Here is a 17,081-nt window from a genome sequence, read left to right as displayed (position 1 = left end):
TATGGATGTGCTGTCTGCCAAAACATTTTTTGAAGTCTGACATTTGTGAGATGATAAACTGAAAAGCTGTCATTATCTACTCCTGTAGGAAATGAACAAACCTGCAGAAGCCATTGTGTATTACCAAAGGGCTGCTGAACTCCAGGTTCAAGTTCCAATTGAGTGCTTGCTTTCACTGGGATATGCGGCATCCTGTAAAATACTGACACGTAAGCTTGCTGATGAAAGGTTTTCTTTGTGTATGTGTACAGTGGCTTCAATTATTAGCACTTTTTACAAAAGGAAAACAAATTGCTTCATAAAATAAACAGCACAAATTAGGAATTATATTTTATACCCCATAAAACTAAAAGTATACAGACTCTTATTCTTATACAGTTATTTAAAATGTTTTAAATAAATGTTAGTTTTTCTCAGAAACACTGGGATTAGAATTATTTAGATTCACTTGTGTCTAGTAATAGGTGCTTTCTCATCTGTCATGATGAGGTCTAAGTCTTTTATTGTTCTGCCTAGTAAGGCTGAAGCACATGTTAGGAGAAATGTCAGGCCATTGCTTAACCATGAATTTTTCTTCCTTAGGCCACAGGTGTCGAAGTCTGGTGCTAGTGGGCCGCAGTGGCTGCAGGTTTTCATTCTAACCATCTTCTTCATTAGTGACCAGTGTTTTCTGCTAATTAACTACTTTTGCCTTAATTTTAACTAACTTGTCACATGGCTGCACTTGGGCCCTAATCTGGGATCCTGAGTTAGTTTGTTATGTGGTGGGTGCGGCACTGTGCTGTATCAGCGCATGCTCCTAACCCGACTCAGGCCCCTTTGTTGTCTCTTTTCCCTTAATCAGTAGCCAAACAATAATGAGACAAAAAACAAGCCGCCACATCACTAGCTCACCTGTGCCCATCACACAATATCTGCAAATAAAGAAAGGTGATGGTCTCGGTAAGGTTGATCTCTCAGGTCACCAAAACATTTTGACCGTGTCAGAAAAATCAACAGTTTTAGAAAAGTCTGCTGTGACAAAATGAGAGCAGCAACAAGCCATGGAATTAAATAACGGGTTTAATTAACAGCAAGAATTGGCTTCTCATTAAGAGATTGGCTGGAGTGAAGTTGATTGGAGTTTGAAATCCCAGTTTAGCTAGTCATCTGTCGACTCGTTTCACATCACATTTCTGTTTGGCTGCCATTTAATGAAGAAACGAATCAATTCAGAGGACTAAATCCTTAAAAACAAAAAAATCCTTAAAATGAAGGGTTAAAAGTTAATTAGCAGTGAAAACTGCTCACTGATTCGGAAAAGGGTTACAATGAAAACCTGCAGGCACTGCAGCCCTCCAGGCCCAGAGTTTGACACCCCGGCTTAGGCCAATGCTTATGAACTACCATCATTGAAGTAGACCACAGATTTTTAGATTCATTTTGGAGACAGAGGTAGGTGTTGCAAAATGTTGATGTTTTTTCCAGGCAAATATTTCTTTGTCGACTTTAAAGTTTGTATAGGTTCATAGTCATAGTTTTTTGGCAGTGCCAAATAGATTATTGTCAAGAAAATTGTAATACTTGGTTTAGTTTATGATTTGGGTGATCTCACTGATGATATTAGTGGACCAAATTTGTGTTAGTAATTCACATCATCAGAGGTCCACTGCCATATTTCACCATGTATGTGAGGTTCCTTTTTTATGTATCCATATCCTGGTACTAAATGTAGTAATGATATGAGAATCTGTATTGTTCAGTTTTGGTAACATCCGATCAAATCAGTTTGCTCAAATCAAAGTTGCAACAGCATTTGAGACACTGACTGCTTGTGTTTTCTGTTAATAACGTTTTCCTTCTCAACCTCAATGGACCTCTCTATATAACAATGTGCAATTTTTTTTTTCATATTAACGTCTATTTATACATAACTTCCAAGAATGGGCTGTTCTTATTTTTTGAATTACTAGGGACCCCACAGTATGATATTTTCACAATATATATTTTTTCTTTTTAATATTTTAATAATTTTCAAACTTTTAGGTATTGTGTGTGGGGCTCGGACCTGGACACAAATAGACACAGACGCCAAATGTCCCGAACACACAGGCTTTAATTTTTCTTCTCGTGCACACAATACAGTGTACAATTCACCTTTAATTCACAGTCCTTTCCCACTGTTTTCTTCTCTGTCTGTTCTACTGCCTCCACTCCTCCCGTCGCTAGCTCCGTCCTCTGCCTCCCGACTCCGGCTCTCCGAATGGAGTGAGGCGGCCCCTTTTATACTTCATCCAAATGTGCTCCAGGTGCTTCCTGATGATCTTCCGGCAGCACTTCCTGGTGTGGCGGAAGTGCTGCTGTCCAGGGCTCTATAATCGTCCGGGCGCCCCCTGGCGGTGGCCACGGGCCCCAACAGGGATGAGCTTACAAGCTCTGATCCCGTGGCCCCCATGTAGACCAGGGCGGCTGCCCTCTCATGGTCCAGGGGAGATATTGTCCCTCTCCCGGTCCTTCCAGACGTCCCAGCTGGGCAGGATCCCCAGCCGCCCGCCACATGTGTTTAAGTTGCGTGATATATTATAATTTATTTCCTTATAAAAATGACTGAATTAAAGCAGAAATCCAGTCCATATAGGAAAGCATTCTGTCACTAATAATATGAATTGAAGGTTTCATGTTTAAAATGTATTGTTTGAATGTAGTGTATGCTAAAGTATATGTTGATATGGACATGATCTTCCTTCTTCTTGTTCTGTAGCTTTTCTCATTTTTATTTAAATATTTTTTTTTGACTAGACTTCTCTAATAGGAGTTGTGGCGTGATTTTCACAGCTGGATGCCTTTCCTGACGCAAACTCTCCCCATTTTTCCTGGCTTGGGACAATTAAAATGCTTAACACGTATATCCATTTTCAAACACTTAAAACACCACTCATGAATTAATGTGAAATGATTAGCGCAGGCTGCTAAATAAAACAAACTGATAAATTCTGGACAATTCTGACCAATTTCTTAGTTGAAACATTTAAACATCCATCCATCCATTTTCCAACCCGCTGAATCCGAACACAGGGTCACGGGGGTCTGCTGGAGCCAATCCCAGCCAACACAGGGCACAAGGCAGGAACCAATCCCGGGCAGGGTGCCAACCCACCGCAGGACACACCAGGCATACACTAGGGCCAATTTAGAATCGCCAATCCACCTAACCTGCATGTCTTTGGACTGTGGGAGGAAACCGGAGCGCCCGGAGGGAACCCAAGTAGACACGGGGAGAACATGCAAACTCCATGCAGGGAGGACCCGGGAAGCGAACCCAGGTCTCCCAACTGCGAGGCAGCTGCGCTACCCACTGCGTCACCGTGCCGCCCAACATTTAAACAGATGAATTTTATTTACATCGTTATCCATCGATTCATTTTCTGAAACTGAACACATTGTGTGACATTAGGGCTTGAACACTGGAGGAATGACAGGAAGCAAACATGGATGAGAGGCCAGACGATCATCTCTCTGTGCATTATGTGTTAAACGTTCATATACAAAGATAATAAGTTATACATTGTTCTCTTTTCAAATACTGATAGTATTTACTGATTGAGAGGAAATAAAACTTTTATGCTTAAAATTTCTTTCCTTTATTTTGTAATGAAGGTCTTTAACTTTTTTCTTTTGACCTTGGAGCTATGTGGCAGCCACTGACAGGTTTACTCACTTTGGTCAATCGTGATGTGCATGAACATTACACATGAAAGTGACCAGCGATTTCAGCAGAACTTTCTTGTATGCAGAATTCTCAATATTCCCTGTGATTGACAGGAAGAAAGAGACCTGTATTGCAAAGTGGAGAATTTGGTTTTCAGGTGCTTCTGTCAGCTGGTGGGGCGATACTAATTTATCATAGTTGTTAGGACTAATAAGTCCTAATTTGTGTCCTTGATTTTCATCTGAAATTGCTTGTTTTATATCAAGCGTTTTTTTCTAAAATGATCATGACCTTTTGATTACAGCATAGTCACCGTGTATTTTTATTGTGATCTCTGCTGCAGTGCTAATATTAGTAATACGCCATCTGTGAGAATTTAGAAGCAATGTATTGGGATTGCAGTAGATTTTGATAACAATATGATTGTATAGAAATCAAGAAATACTGCAGTTTGTTTTGTAGGAATTAATGAAATGCATTGCTTCTGTAGCCCATAATAAAAGAAGTCCTCAGTTTTTCACCCGGATTATAATAGCTAATATTGTCGTTAATGAAATAAACAAACTTGTGTCCATTTAAACAGAGAATGCTGTTTAGTTTTCAATGCAAAGTTGTCTGTAGGTCCTTCCAATGAACTGGAGAGAAGTACCAGATCGTGGTTCTCTAGGTACACTTCAAGGCAGGTTTCTGCTTAATGCTCAGACAATTTTGTATTTACCACCCATGCAAGCTGACCTGTCAAGAGAGAATTCAGGGAAACGTCTCCTTTATGCTATGTGTCTAATTCTGCCTGTCATTTACAGTGTGCCTGCAGGAAAAAAAAGCATTTGCATTGCATGAGTTTGGTTGAATACTTTACACACAGTTGTTTCTCACATGGTGCAGCCTGAGGCTAGAACAGTTTCGCCACCATTCCACCCATTTAATTACAAACCCAATTCAGTGTGGACAATAACATTTATCCTGTCAACATTAGACACTTGGGTTGTCATGATACCAAAATGTTAAACTTTGATATGATACTAAGAAAAGTATTGAAATGTATTACCCAATATAGTACATCAAATCAAATCAAATCACAATCTTTATTGTCATTGTAGCAATGAGACATTGTACAACGAAATTTAGGTGCAATTTTCCAATGCAAAAATAAAATAAAAACAAAACACAATTACTCAAGTTAAAACTAAAATTTTCCATTCATACATACGTCATATTGCACTTGTCCCATAGCCAATGTTAACTTAGAGCTGTATTGTAAACATGAAGGTGCACATGGTCAGATTGACCACTTAGCAGCATTCAGCATGGTGATGGCTGAAGGATAGAAACTGTTTCTCAGTCTATTTGTCTAAATCTTTAAGGATCTGAAATGTCTCCCTGAAGGCAGGCGTTCAAACAATGTATGTCCTGGGTGTGATGGGTCCTGAAGAATTTTCTTGACATTCCTGAGACAACAGGAACTATGTAGTACCTCAACAAAAATAATTTAAATAAATACAATGCTGTCTGCATTAAAATCTTTACATTGATGAAAACAAATTTTTAGTCATTCAATGCCAAGTAGTGCAATCTTCTACTAAGGTACGAAAAAATTTCTATAAACAATAAACAGTTTAAATCCAGTCAAAAGATTTTTTATGTTGATGAAAACAAATACTGTTAATGAGGCAGTACAATGAAATATTACAAGAGATTAAATGTTAATTGAACAAGTTTTGTATTATTTTCATAAACAATTTGCCTAAAACATTTAAAACAAACATTAAATAAACAACATTATTGTAAAAAGAACAATAAATGCTATTTTGTGAACAGTTGTTCAGAAAGTAACACACATTTGAAGGCCTTTGCTAAATGCCCATTGCATTTTTGTGTAAATAAACTACAATGTCTTTGTAACTTCCGTGTTTTTTGCAAGAAAGATTAGCACGTCAACGCTGCTGCATTCTCCTGCTGCACTGTAAATGTGCCCAGACATACTAAATATGGGCTCTGAAGCACAGCTGGACGTATATGAGCATATGGAGGAGTCATACCACTGTTTGTACAATTAATCACTAAAAAGTTATAGCTCTTTACATTAAATAGTAAATGTGATGAAATCTAATTTTAAAGTCACAGGTAATCAAAGAAAGGTGTTAACACACTGTGGCAATACACTTTGCGGCGACAGTTTAAAAACTGAGGGAGAGAATGAGCCCCGGTGCTAAAGACTGTTTGTCCCTGAATGAATAACACACAATAAAATTGGCCTGCAAGTAAAAATAATTGCAAACCCCTGTCCTCATACTTTAGCACTAGAATTACCAGAGCCTACGAAAAAACTTGTAGATCCGTCCCACCTTAAATCGTTTCACACTTCTCCATCAGCGTCTTTTGTCCTGTAAATGTTTGATAAGCAGCAAGCAGTCTACTATCACATCCCCCACTGCCGCACAGTTCTCAGCTCAAATCTCAGCTCAAAACTGTGTGTCAGTTGCTTGGAGTTGTATAGAGTGAGAAGTCAAGAAAAATGACACCTTTTATAAATACTATATCATTATTTGGAACACATGCATTTCGTGTGTGTTCCGTGTCTACAATGATCTATGTAAACACATCGTTAAAACAGAAACGTTTTTCATGTTTTAGTTATAATTGACAAAATGTAGTCATGAAGTTTATAATGTGTGAAGCCTAAAGTCCAAATATCAAAGAAACTCTTTCACAACAGGTACAAATATAAGAGAACAAATGCGCTCAGTCAGTCTGTAACAGCCTGTGTAAATGTGTGATACTTGTAAAGGTTAGCTTTGTTTTGTTTTTTTTAATTCAGTTTCATTCTCTGTCACGTTTACGATTCTACCCTACCCCCCCCCCCTTCCCATCTCACACTGCTGTTTTCACATAAAGACGCGCTATAGCTCAAATGTTATTTATTTGGATCACATAAAGACGCGCTATAGCTCGCATGTTATTTATTTGGATCACATAAAGACGCGCTATAGCTCAAGTGTTTTTATTTGGATTACATAAAGATGCCCTATAGCTCGCTATAGCTGAAATGTTTTTATTTGGATCACATAAAGTCGCACTACAGCTCGCTATAGCTCAAATTTTATTTATTTGGATCACATAAAGTCACGCTATAGCTCAGATGTTATTTATTTTGATCACATAAAGACGTGCTATAGCGAGCTATAGCTCAAATGTTATTTATTTGGATCACATAAAGTCACGCTATAGCTCACTATAGCTCAAATGTTATTTATTTGGATCACATAAAGACGCGCTATAGCTGAAGTGTTTTTATTTGGATCACATAAAGACGCGCTAGTTATTTATTTGGATCACATAAAGACGCGCTGTAGCTAAAATGTTATTTATTTGGATCACATAAAGACGCGCTATAGCTCGCTATAGCTCAAGTGTTTTTATTTGGATCACATAAAGACGCGCTAGTTATTTATTTGGATCACATAAAGACGCGCTGTAGCTAAAATGTTATTTATTTGGATCACATAAAGACGCGCTATAGCTCGCTATAGCTCAAGTGTTTTTATTTGGATCACATAAAGACGCGCTAGTTATTTATTTGGATCACATAAAGACGCGCTGTAGCTAAAATGTTATTTATTTGGATCACATAAAGACGCGCTATAGCTCAAATGTTTTTATTTGGATCACATAAAGTCGCGCTACAGCTCGCATGTTATTTATTTCGCCGACGCTACACCTTCCAGATCTAAACACTAGCGTGGTGTATGTGCCCCAAAAAAGTCTAACTGCATTCTCGTATCATTGCTCGCATACTAAAGTGTCAGCAGGTATTTTTCATGACATTACAAGTGTAATTTGTGAGCATGCCTTTGACGATCAAACAGAGGAAGCTTTGTAGATCACTTGTGACTTTATGCTGTAGATCTGGCTCTTACATACAAAGGATGGTGCATGTGCCCAAAACATTAACATTTATATGTTACTTACATAAAAGCCAGAGTTAATGTTATTTACCTATTTACCTTGAGTTATTTACTTACATGACGAGGGTTCTACATCGGATCAAGAATGTACTTTTGCCATCGCTGTACTTTGTATATGTACTTGGGAAGCTCTGCACTCGAGACTTTACGCTGTAGGAAGTAAGTAAATAAATAATTGTAAATAGGTAAATCGAATATTATTTATCTTGAGTTATTTACTTACATGACGATGGTTCTACATCGGATCTGGCTTTTATATAAGTAACATATAAATGTTAATGTTTTGGGCACATGCACCGTCCTTTGTATGTAAGAGCCAGATCTACAACGTAAAGTCACGAGCGCAGAGGTTCCCATGTACGTATACAAAGTACAGCGATGGCAAAAGTGCATTCTTGATCCGATGTAGAATCGTCGGCATGAGTTGAGTATACCTCTGTTATAGCGCGTCTATGTGAAAACAGCAGCGTCAAGTGGGGGGGGTGGGTGAGTTGGGAATGTGAACTCGGCTGAGAGAGTAACAGAATAGAAAAAAACAAAGCTAACCTTTACAAGTATCATAAATTACACCGGCTGTTACAGACTGGAATCAAATGTATGTTTTTATTCTAAAAGAGTAAGAACACGAGCAGCTCCGTTCTCAAAACGGACTTGCCTGGGATCGAACCTGCGAAGCTTTGACTGCTAGTTAGCAGCTGATACCATTGCGCCACCGAATCTGTCGATCGAATTGTGTGTCAATGTCGCAGGTAAACGCGGGTTGTTTTTTTTTTGCAGTTATATTTTTGAATAAAACCTAATTTATTCTGTTATATTTGTACCTGTTGTGAAAGTGTTTCTTTGATATTTGGAATTCAGGCTTCACACATTATATACTTCATGTCTACATTTTGTCAATTATTACTAAAACATGAAAAACGTTTCTGTTTTAACGATGTGTTTATATAGATCTTTGTAGACACGTAACACACATGAAATGCATGTGTTCCAAATAATGATATAGTATTTATAAAAGGAGTCATTTTGCTTGACTTCTCACTCTATACAACTCCAAGCTACTGACACGCAGGTAAACAGATTTGAGCTGAGAAAACTGTGCACCGGTGGGGGATGTGATAGCAGGCTGATTGCTGTTTGCTGCTTATCGACACATTTACAGGATAAAAGACGCTGATGGAGAAGTGTGAAGCGATTTAAGGTGGGACGGATCTACGAGTTTTTTCGTAGGCTCTGGTAATTCTAGTGTTAAACGTTTAACTGACTACGAAAATGTTTTAACCTGTGGAAAAAAATTGAACATCACGGTTTACAGGTTTATACTTATTAATGTGTACTTGGTAATGTTTCATCATGAAGAAATAAGAATTCTCTCGAAATTATTTGTGTTGACCTCCATGTCAGTCCTTTAAGTGGGTGGGATAAAAAATTAGATTTGTTACTACTTCGACTTTTCATATGGAATTTTTTTTTTTTATGCTCTGCTACTAAGTTAAGGCATTGAAAAATTATTTATTGTGGGTTAGAACTGAAATGTTTTTAAATAAGCAAAGATTAATTTCAGATTTCAAGGTTTCATTTTCTTTAAAAAAAGTAGGAGAAAAAATTTGATGGTCATATTTTTGCAGAATACACATATGTCATCTCAATTCTTCTTTTAAAGTTTTTTTTTTATTATTTATTAGTGTGTCTGTAGATTCATACTTGTGTGGGGCAAGTATAAAATAAATCTTAATGTATGTGCCTTTTACTTCATTCATTCATCTTTTTTCTTATCTTTATCAAAGGTGCCAAGAACTCTCGAGGTTGTTGTATAAGTTTTAGGTTTTGTATTATTTATCACTCCCAATAAATTATTGCTGTCTGTTATCTTTTTTTGTCTTCTAGGTGATTATGACGGAGCGCTATCCTTATTCACTGAAATGCAATTCATAGCCCAGGACAGAGGACTCCATGTATCTGGTAGCAGTACTCCAGTTGGTGAGGAGGTCACTTGAAATCTCTACAAGTGAAATAAAAAAAAAATAAAACAATTCATGTTGATACAAATTATCATAAGCATCCATTGTTCAGCTGTGATAACTGTTGATAACTATCATTACTAAAAGGAATTGTTTTAAAATATATTTTTTTGTTATGTGCATTTGTAAAGTTCAAGGTGTTTCACAGCTACTGTGTTCCAGTAATTTCCCTAGAACCATGGGCATCTTAATTGAACACGATTCCTGTTTTTTTGTGCAGGGGCCTTTTTAGACATTGTGGCGCGCTGTGAAATTTCCAGAGTTTTGCTGCTTATGCTATTACAGGTATGTGTGTAGTCTGGTACATCCATATACAACCTGTTTAATACCTTCATCATTTTTAGCAGTGTATGTTATGATGCGGTCCCACATTTGCTATAACAAGATCATGAAAGGGGAAACTCAAATGACACTGCGTAGGCTAATAATCACTGATTCGCAGAAGAGAGGCAGATAATAATTCATACCTCTTTCATGTGCAGAATTATTGAAAGTAATCAAAAGCAAATTAGAAGATGTATCTCTCCATTATTAAAAAAAAATCTTTGGACGAGACATTTTTTCCTGCGACGAGACGTGATCTTTTAAAGAGAGACAGAGAGACACTTTCACGTCCTGCGAGATGGTCAAGTCATGTCATACTTACAACCTTTGGAAGCAAGTCCCGTGAGACGGTGACTTTTGCAAGTCACTCCCTACTTACAACCATTTTCAAACAAGACCACGGTCATCTAACCTCTCAGTTGTTCGAATGGTTTTGGCAGATACACTTCCTGTGCTCTCATCTGTTAAAAATTCGGGGCTGGAAAAAGACAAAAGTAGAATGTTGCAAAGAATTCAAAAACATTGGTGCAATACACATATACAGCAGGTTAGAGATAATGGAAGTAGGAAAATTCGAAAGTCTGAAAAAAAAATGAGAGTAAACATCGCATTAGCGCAAACAAACAGAAAATATTACTTGGTGAAATAATGGAACAGTGAAAACAGATGGAATAGTGTTTGAGGATGTCTGGAAGAGAAGAGAGACAAGGCAGTGAGACAAAAGGACAGCTGCTGTACAGGCTTTTAAATGTTCGAAGCGTCTCACGAGATGCAGATCACGCGCACAGTAGCAGCAAGCCAGCAGCTCATCGAGCAAAGAGGAGGGGAAAAAAAAACTATTTGTTTCCCATTGTATCACCATTTAAGAGGGGGTTTCGGAGGAGCAACCGGGTACGTTCAGCCCCCCCTCTTCAGAACGGTGTGTAGCGCTGATGGGGAGGAAGGGTTTGGCGAGCGAAGCCCCCTACTTTATATGAAAATCTGAGATCCAGCCAAACCGATCTGTTAGACAGTTTTAACAGAAAAAGCATGTGACATAATTTACTTAGACTTTCAAAACCCCTCTTTATACAGTACCAACTGAAGATTAATTTTGAATCTAGAAGTCATTGGCATGTGAATAAAGTAACTTTACAGCACAAACCTCTTTGTCATGTTGGTTAATAGGCTGGAGCTGTGCAGTCATCAGTATTCTCCTTTAGTGATTTGTGTTCGTACCATTACACTTTGTAATGTATCTAATGATTCTGATACACTTGTGAAGTTTGAAGATGGAAGGATTGAAAGCATAACAAAAATTGAAGAGGCAGCAAAAATAAATAAATAAGAGATGCACAATGTCCAGAAGTGAATGAACACTTTAAAAATAAGGTTTAATGCAGAGATGGGCAAAGAGCTAAATGCAGCAAAATGAGTTTTTTAGATACAAGGTAAGCAGTGGTGATCAGTGGGAGCTCATCCCTTATTGGGTTCATGTCACCTGCCTCTCTTTCTTTTCAGGCAGTGTTTTTTTGAAAGCTGCCATCTTCATTTCATGTGATCATAGGTCAATTGTTTACAACTTAAGCCATTTTGGTTTTTTCTTGCACCTTAAGGTGTTGAAAAAGGCCTTTGATACAGTTACCCCAATTAATATTCAATTGACAGATGACTTAGGTTCACTGAATAAAGCCATTTCTATTACATTCACAACTGATAGCTTTTCAGAAGAGTACATCACACTGCTCTGTTTTAAAAATAACGAGACATTTTTCATATTTTATTCTCAAAATATGCTTGTACATGTCATTTCATTACATTATTTTCTAGAATATTTTATTTTCAGTATGTTTGAAAGTAATTTTACAGAAAATGATGGGGCATCTTGGGGTGGGAGGATGTTTTCTATCTATAATTAATTAGGGAAGTAGTTATCAACCCTGGGCTGTATAAAAATTGTGAACTAAACTCCAGCAAGTGCAAAAGTGAAAACTTTTTTGTTTAGGTGTGAAACGCATCTTGGATTTCCTGTAAATACAGGGTGCAAATAAATGGTTGATATATATTTTTGTTTATATGTTTTTGAGAACCACTAAAAAAAATGAATACATTTTAACCAAGTGCGTTTCCTAAAGGGTTGCTTGTTCTATTAAGTGTGTATAAGTAGTAACTAGAGTAACAAAGAACAGGAAAGTTGTCATCTGATTTGATCCTCAAACGTATTACTATATGTGTTTTACAAAACTATCCGGTAACATCTGGAAGAAAAGAATGTCATTAATTGGTCTTTTTTAAAACCTTTTAAGCATGACACAGTCAGCAAAAGGCAAAACTACTGTATGAAGAACTCACCATTTGGTGGAAAGTCTTACAGTCTGAAAAGAAGACAAATCACTAAAATGTCTTAAGGCAAATGTACAGTATTTAAGCAAGGCATAGTTTTACACCTTTTTACTTTTCACCATTTAATTAACTTTCACTAATTTCTTTCCTGTTTTAGTATGATGAGTTTGAATACAGAGGCTACCATCCTTAACTAATGAAATCTTCCTAACTAAATCAAGTTTTGTATTGCTTTGCATTGTTCAAAATGAAAAACGAGCCTCTTCCTTTTATTATTTTCTGTTTTAGCCACCCCCTCAAAAGCTGTTGCCGGAGCATGCACAGACTTTGGAGAAATACGACTGGGAATCCTTTGACAGCCACAGTCAAGGTGTATTTGTAATTGACTTCATTCTTAATGCATTTTCATGATGGGCATCGTTCGCTGTAGACACATAGTGCCTTAACTGTCATGGCTTTTGCATTTAAGTAGAGCCAACTACTGAAGCTGGTTTTCATTACTTATTTTATCTGTGCCTTTATTTCAGCTATTTGCATTAACACCTTTAATACATTATCTTGTTTCAGTGACCTTTCTCGCAGAAAATGTGTTCTTGCTGTTGCAGTCAGTAGTGGTGAGTTCAGACATAACAGGAATTTACTTAGCGGGTGTAGTCACATTAAGGCAATGATGTCAAAATGCTATTTTCTGTCCGTAGATGGCCTGCCAGGAAAAAGATGTGGACTCGCTAAAATCACTGCAGACAGAATTATGGTGAGTGTTGAAAATAATGTACAAATGCATTACAAGCCTCAAGCTTTATAACGCATTGGTGAGGCCTCATCTGGAGTGATGTGTGCAGTTTTGGTTTCCAGGCTACAACAAGGTCCAGAGAAGACCAACGAGGCTAATTCCAGGGCTACAGGGGATGAGTTATGAGGAAAGATTAAAAGAGCTGAGCCTTTTAAGTTCAAGTAAAAGAAGATTAAAGTGTTTAAAGTTATGAAGGGGATTAGTCCAGTGGATCGAGACTGTTATTACAAAATGAGTTCACCAAAAACACATGGACACAGTTGGAAACTTGTTAAGGGTAAATTTCGCACAAACATTAGGAAGTTTTTCTTTAGACAAAGAATGATAGACACTTGGAATAAGCTACCAAGTAGTGTGGTAGACAATAAGACGTTATGGACTTTCAAAACGCAACTTGATTTTTTTTTTAGAAGAGATAAGTGGATAGTACTTGCGAGCTTTGTTGGTTCTGGTCTGCATTGTTCTAATGTCCTAATTCTGCTTATGTCCAAATGAGCTGTGTGGATATGGACATTTAGTCAAAGATATTTATTTGTGACAGAGCACAAGAAGAAGAAGAAGGGAGCTTGACCTATTTTAAAAGGTATTTTCTAGTTTAGTAGGATTGTGTTTGATTCTAATTAAAATGAAGAAAGACCAGTAAGACAAAATGTGCAAATATAGGAAGGTAAACTGGACCAACAAACAGTAGAGCGTTTATTTGGAGGTCTTGATTCTGCTATTGTCTGTAAAAGAATTGCTCAGCCTGACCAACCAGATCACATTTCTAAAGCTGGACTTATCCTGACACACAGTCCCAGATAACTTTACTTTCATATTCTTTCAACAGCTCGACTGCTATCACGCCATTCTGCTTGTTTTTAATACTCGTTGTTTTCCCTTCAGGGCATTGCTCACTCCAGAACAGAATCACCTTCTGCACTTGGTTGTGCTGGAGCGGATCCAACCTTCTGGCCAGGGTGTATAGCTGGATGATCACTCTGAATGAAGAGCGTAATATTTGACTTTTGAACACTCCTCTTTTCATGCTTATGTGGCGTTTGCATGGATGAGCCCTGAACTTGTTCACTCTCAAATGTGTGTTCGGTCATTTAATATACATGCTTACCTTGGGAAGTGCTAGTAGGAGAAAGCAAAGCAAATTACCTCCATCTGGATTACTGTTTCCTTAGTGAAATGTGTTTATCTATTGACGGTCCAGTCAGTGTATTACATAGTGTACTGTGGATTTTGAGGATACAGTCTTTTTTTTCATCATTTTGGATTTTCATCAGTTGATCATTCTGTCTTATGTTGTGGTGTATTAATTTATAGTAAAGGATTATTTAAAATTGAAGCTGTGTCTTTCACCTTTCATTATTCCCGTAGAAGGGATTTGGCTTGTGAGCTCTTGGATTATGGATAGGAGGTATGGGCGGATGAAAAGCCCGTTAATGTTACTGTGCTCAATCTGCAGCTTAAATCTGCAATGAGAGAGAACAGACCTGAGTATATTAGCTGAGCAGTGAAAGCACAGTGTGCACAGGACATTTTATTTGAGGAGTGAGGTAAGTTTTGTCACTTTATGTTACTCTTTTACAACTTCAGATTTTAAACATGGGTTGGGAATGGGGATTCCCCCATGGATATCCTTTAGTGGCAGATAAAAGGAAAATTGATTTGTTAGTTATAATGCCTGTCATAGCAAAGCTGCAGAGTCTGTCATGAATAAGCTTAACGGTTCAAAACATCCAGTGTGTGTTCAGGCATTCATTCTCAATATTGCCAAGGTTTAAAATGACTTTTATTATTTCCCATACTTTAAAGTGCAGCAAGATTGAAAACTAATTACATTTTAGAAATGCAGCAAGATAGAACCAAAATAACTGGCAACTTTCTGTGAAACGCATACATAGATTTTGTACCAGGTCAGTGGTGACTGCATTATTACAGGCACATTTTAAAAGTATTTACTGTAAATCCTGCTAACCACTGGCTGTTTCTGAACCTGAATTCAGTGTCAGTATCCTGGAGATATCTGTTTTCAAGCTATGTTTATGAAAAATGAATAATGTATTTCAATGTAATGTAAGCTCACTTCTATGAAGTTTTCTCTTTGAATATTGATTTACTCTGATGTCCATGTCTGATGCCATTTCCTTATGACGTATGTGTCCTTTTCAGGCTGGCTACTGTCAGTTTAATACTGAGACACGCTTTAGCTTTCCAAGGCCATGAAGTAGATCGGGTGTTTTGTCTTGGTAGAGTAATATATTACTCTATTTTCCCCTATTGTATTATTAATATGTACATACTGTATTATTAATATGTAGCCTCTGTCAGAACGCCTCAGATCTCACAGACTTGCCACTGTTTATAAGGTATTATAGTATATAACTTCTCCCCACCTTCCCTCCTACATCTATAATCTCAGGCAATTAGGTGTAGTAAAAGACAAACAGGAGTTAAGTTACAATTTAAACAATGTATTATTGGTAATTTCATAAATAATAACAATATGCAAAGTACATTTGAATAATGGCAACCATACGACCTGATAAATGGTGATGTGTAGTTTCGATTTCATCATTTGTGGTCAGCTTTCTTCAGAACAGGCCGCATGCCTGTTTCAATTTGGCTGCCAAGCTGTGCTCTTCATTGTGTTGTCCTTTTCAGTTCATGCATCAGTTTGGTAAGATTGAGAGAGAGAGAGAGTCAGGTTAAGCAAGCAAATTTATAGGTTTTCTGTCCAACCCCTAGAGCCAATAGGGCGTCATAGTACTTAAAGGGTTCTGATACAAGCCAGTTCCAAACCGCCATACTTCAGACCATCTTCACGCCTGCCACCCCCCCTAAACCTTTTGTTGAGCTAAAGTTTGCCAGTTAGGCAGCCTGACTTTCCTATGGGGGTTGACTGAGAGACTTCAGAGAAACATTAGCCAAACTTGTTTGAGGCAAACCCCCCCCCCACAACTCGGTCGTAAAATTGAAAGAGACCCATTTCCCGAAAGAGGTGGGGGGTGGGGGGGGGGGGGAATTGGGTTGTAAACATGAATGCTTCTCACTAATGTAACACTAATATTACATTGCTTTGCCTAAGTTACAAATAAAGACATACAAAGTATTTATCAACTTATATGCAAAATCTCACATCACAACACTGGGCGGTCTTAAAATGGAGGAATGCTTTTCAATATTGTAATATTTGTTTTAATGTGATTTTGTATGTTGTCCTTTAATTTATTATGCTTTGTCATTATTCACCATTATTTAGTTATAGAGTGGAACCTCGGTTTGCGAGTAACTTGGTTTACGAGTGTTTTGCAAGACGAGCTAAAATTTTTAATAAATTTTGACTTGATAAGCGAGTGAGGTCTTGTAGTATGAGTAGTATGTATACGCTTTGTCTGCTGAATGTCAAGTGATCACAACTGAGCTGATGGTTCTCTCTCTCTTTCGCTGCGGGATTGTGGGCAATTGTCTCCTATTCTCCGTCTGAGTCGGCGTGCTTCACTCATATAGTCAACATCGGTACGAGTGTATACTGTTTACAGCATTGTGAGTGTGTGTGTGTGCGCTGTGACGTGAGAGTCCCCGTCTTGCACCCCAAAACACGAAGCTGAGTCTCAGTACTTTAGCGACACCAGCTTTATTCAGCTTGAAACAGCGACAGTGCGGTTATTTATTGTAGCGGGATCTGCCACTCTCCTATACACAGACACAGCAGTCAGGCAGGATTCGTGGCCAAGTAGTACTGTGCCCTGCACATTTATAATGTTCCTTGTTCTTTGTATCACCCATCGACGGCAGGCGCTTATAGCATGTCCACGATCTTTTCGGATTCTCTTTTACGGTGAACTGCTACAGCGCTGGGAGACTGCGATTGCTTTGGGACGCTCTTCCGCGTGTCGTCCTGTTGGGTGGAATCTCACAAGAGTTTAGAAACTCACTCACACCAGCCATGATTCTTTTCAAAGGTAAAGTGCAGGTTA

At 37.9% G+C, this 17,081-nt stretch overlaps 1 protein-coding gene across 1 annotated transcript in view; it reads left to right on the top strand.

The window, feature by feature from the left end:
- Positions 1-14,446, top strand: part of f8a (coagulation factor VIII associated) — a 32,687-nt gene extending 18,241 nt beyond the window's left edge. The window contains exons 6-12 of the mRNA XM_028815364.2: positions 89-209; positions 9,538-9,630; positions 9,892-9,956; positions 12,606-12,687; positions 12,885-12,931; positions 13,016-13,071; positions 13,996-14,446. Coding sequence (XP_028671197.1) covers positions 89-209; positions 9,538-9,630; positions 9,892-9,956; positions 12,606-12,687; positions 12,885-12,931; positions 13,016-13,071; positions 13,996-14,077 — 546 coding nt within the window. The 3' untranslated portion in view covers positions 14,078-14,446. The remainder of the gene's footprint in view (positions 1-88; positions 210-9,537; positions 9,631-9,891; positions 9,957-12,605; positions 12,688-12,884; positions 12,932-13,015; positions 13,072-13,995) is intronic.
- Positions 14,447-17,081: the final 2,635 nt, after the last annotated feature.

Source organism: Erpetoichthys calabaricus, chromosome 12 (assembly GCF_900747795.2).
Source record: "Erpetoichthys calabaricus chromosome 12, fErpCal1.3, whole genome shotgun sequence".
Lineage (NCBI taxonomy): Eukaryota > Metazoa > Chordata > Cladistia > Polypteriformes > Polypteridae > Erpetoichthys > Erpetoichthys calabaricus.
Note: the sequence above shows the minus strand (reverse complement) of the source record. Positions and strands in the feature narration are given on the sequence as shown.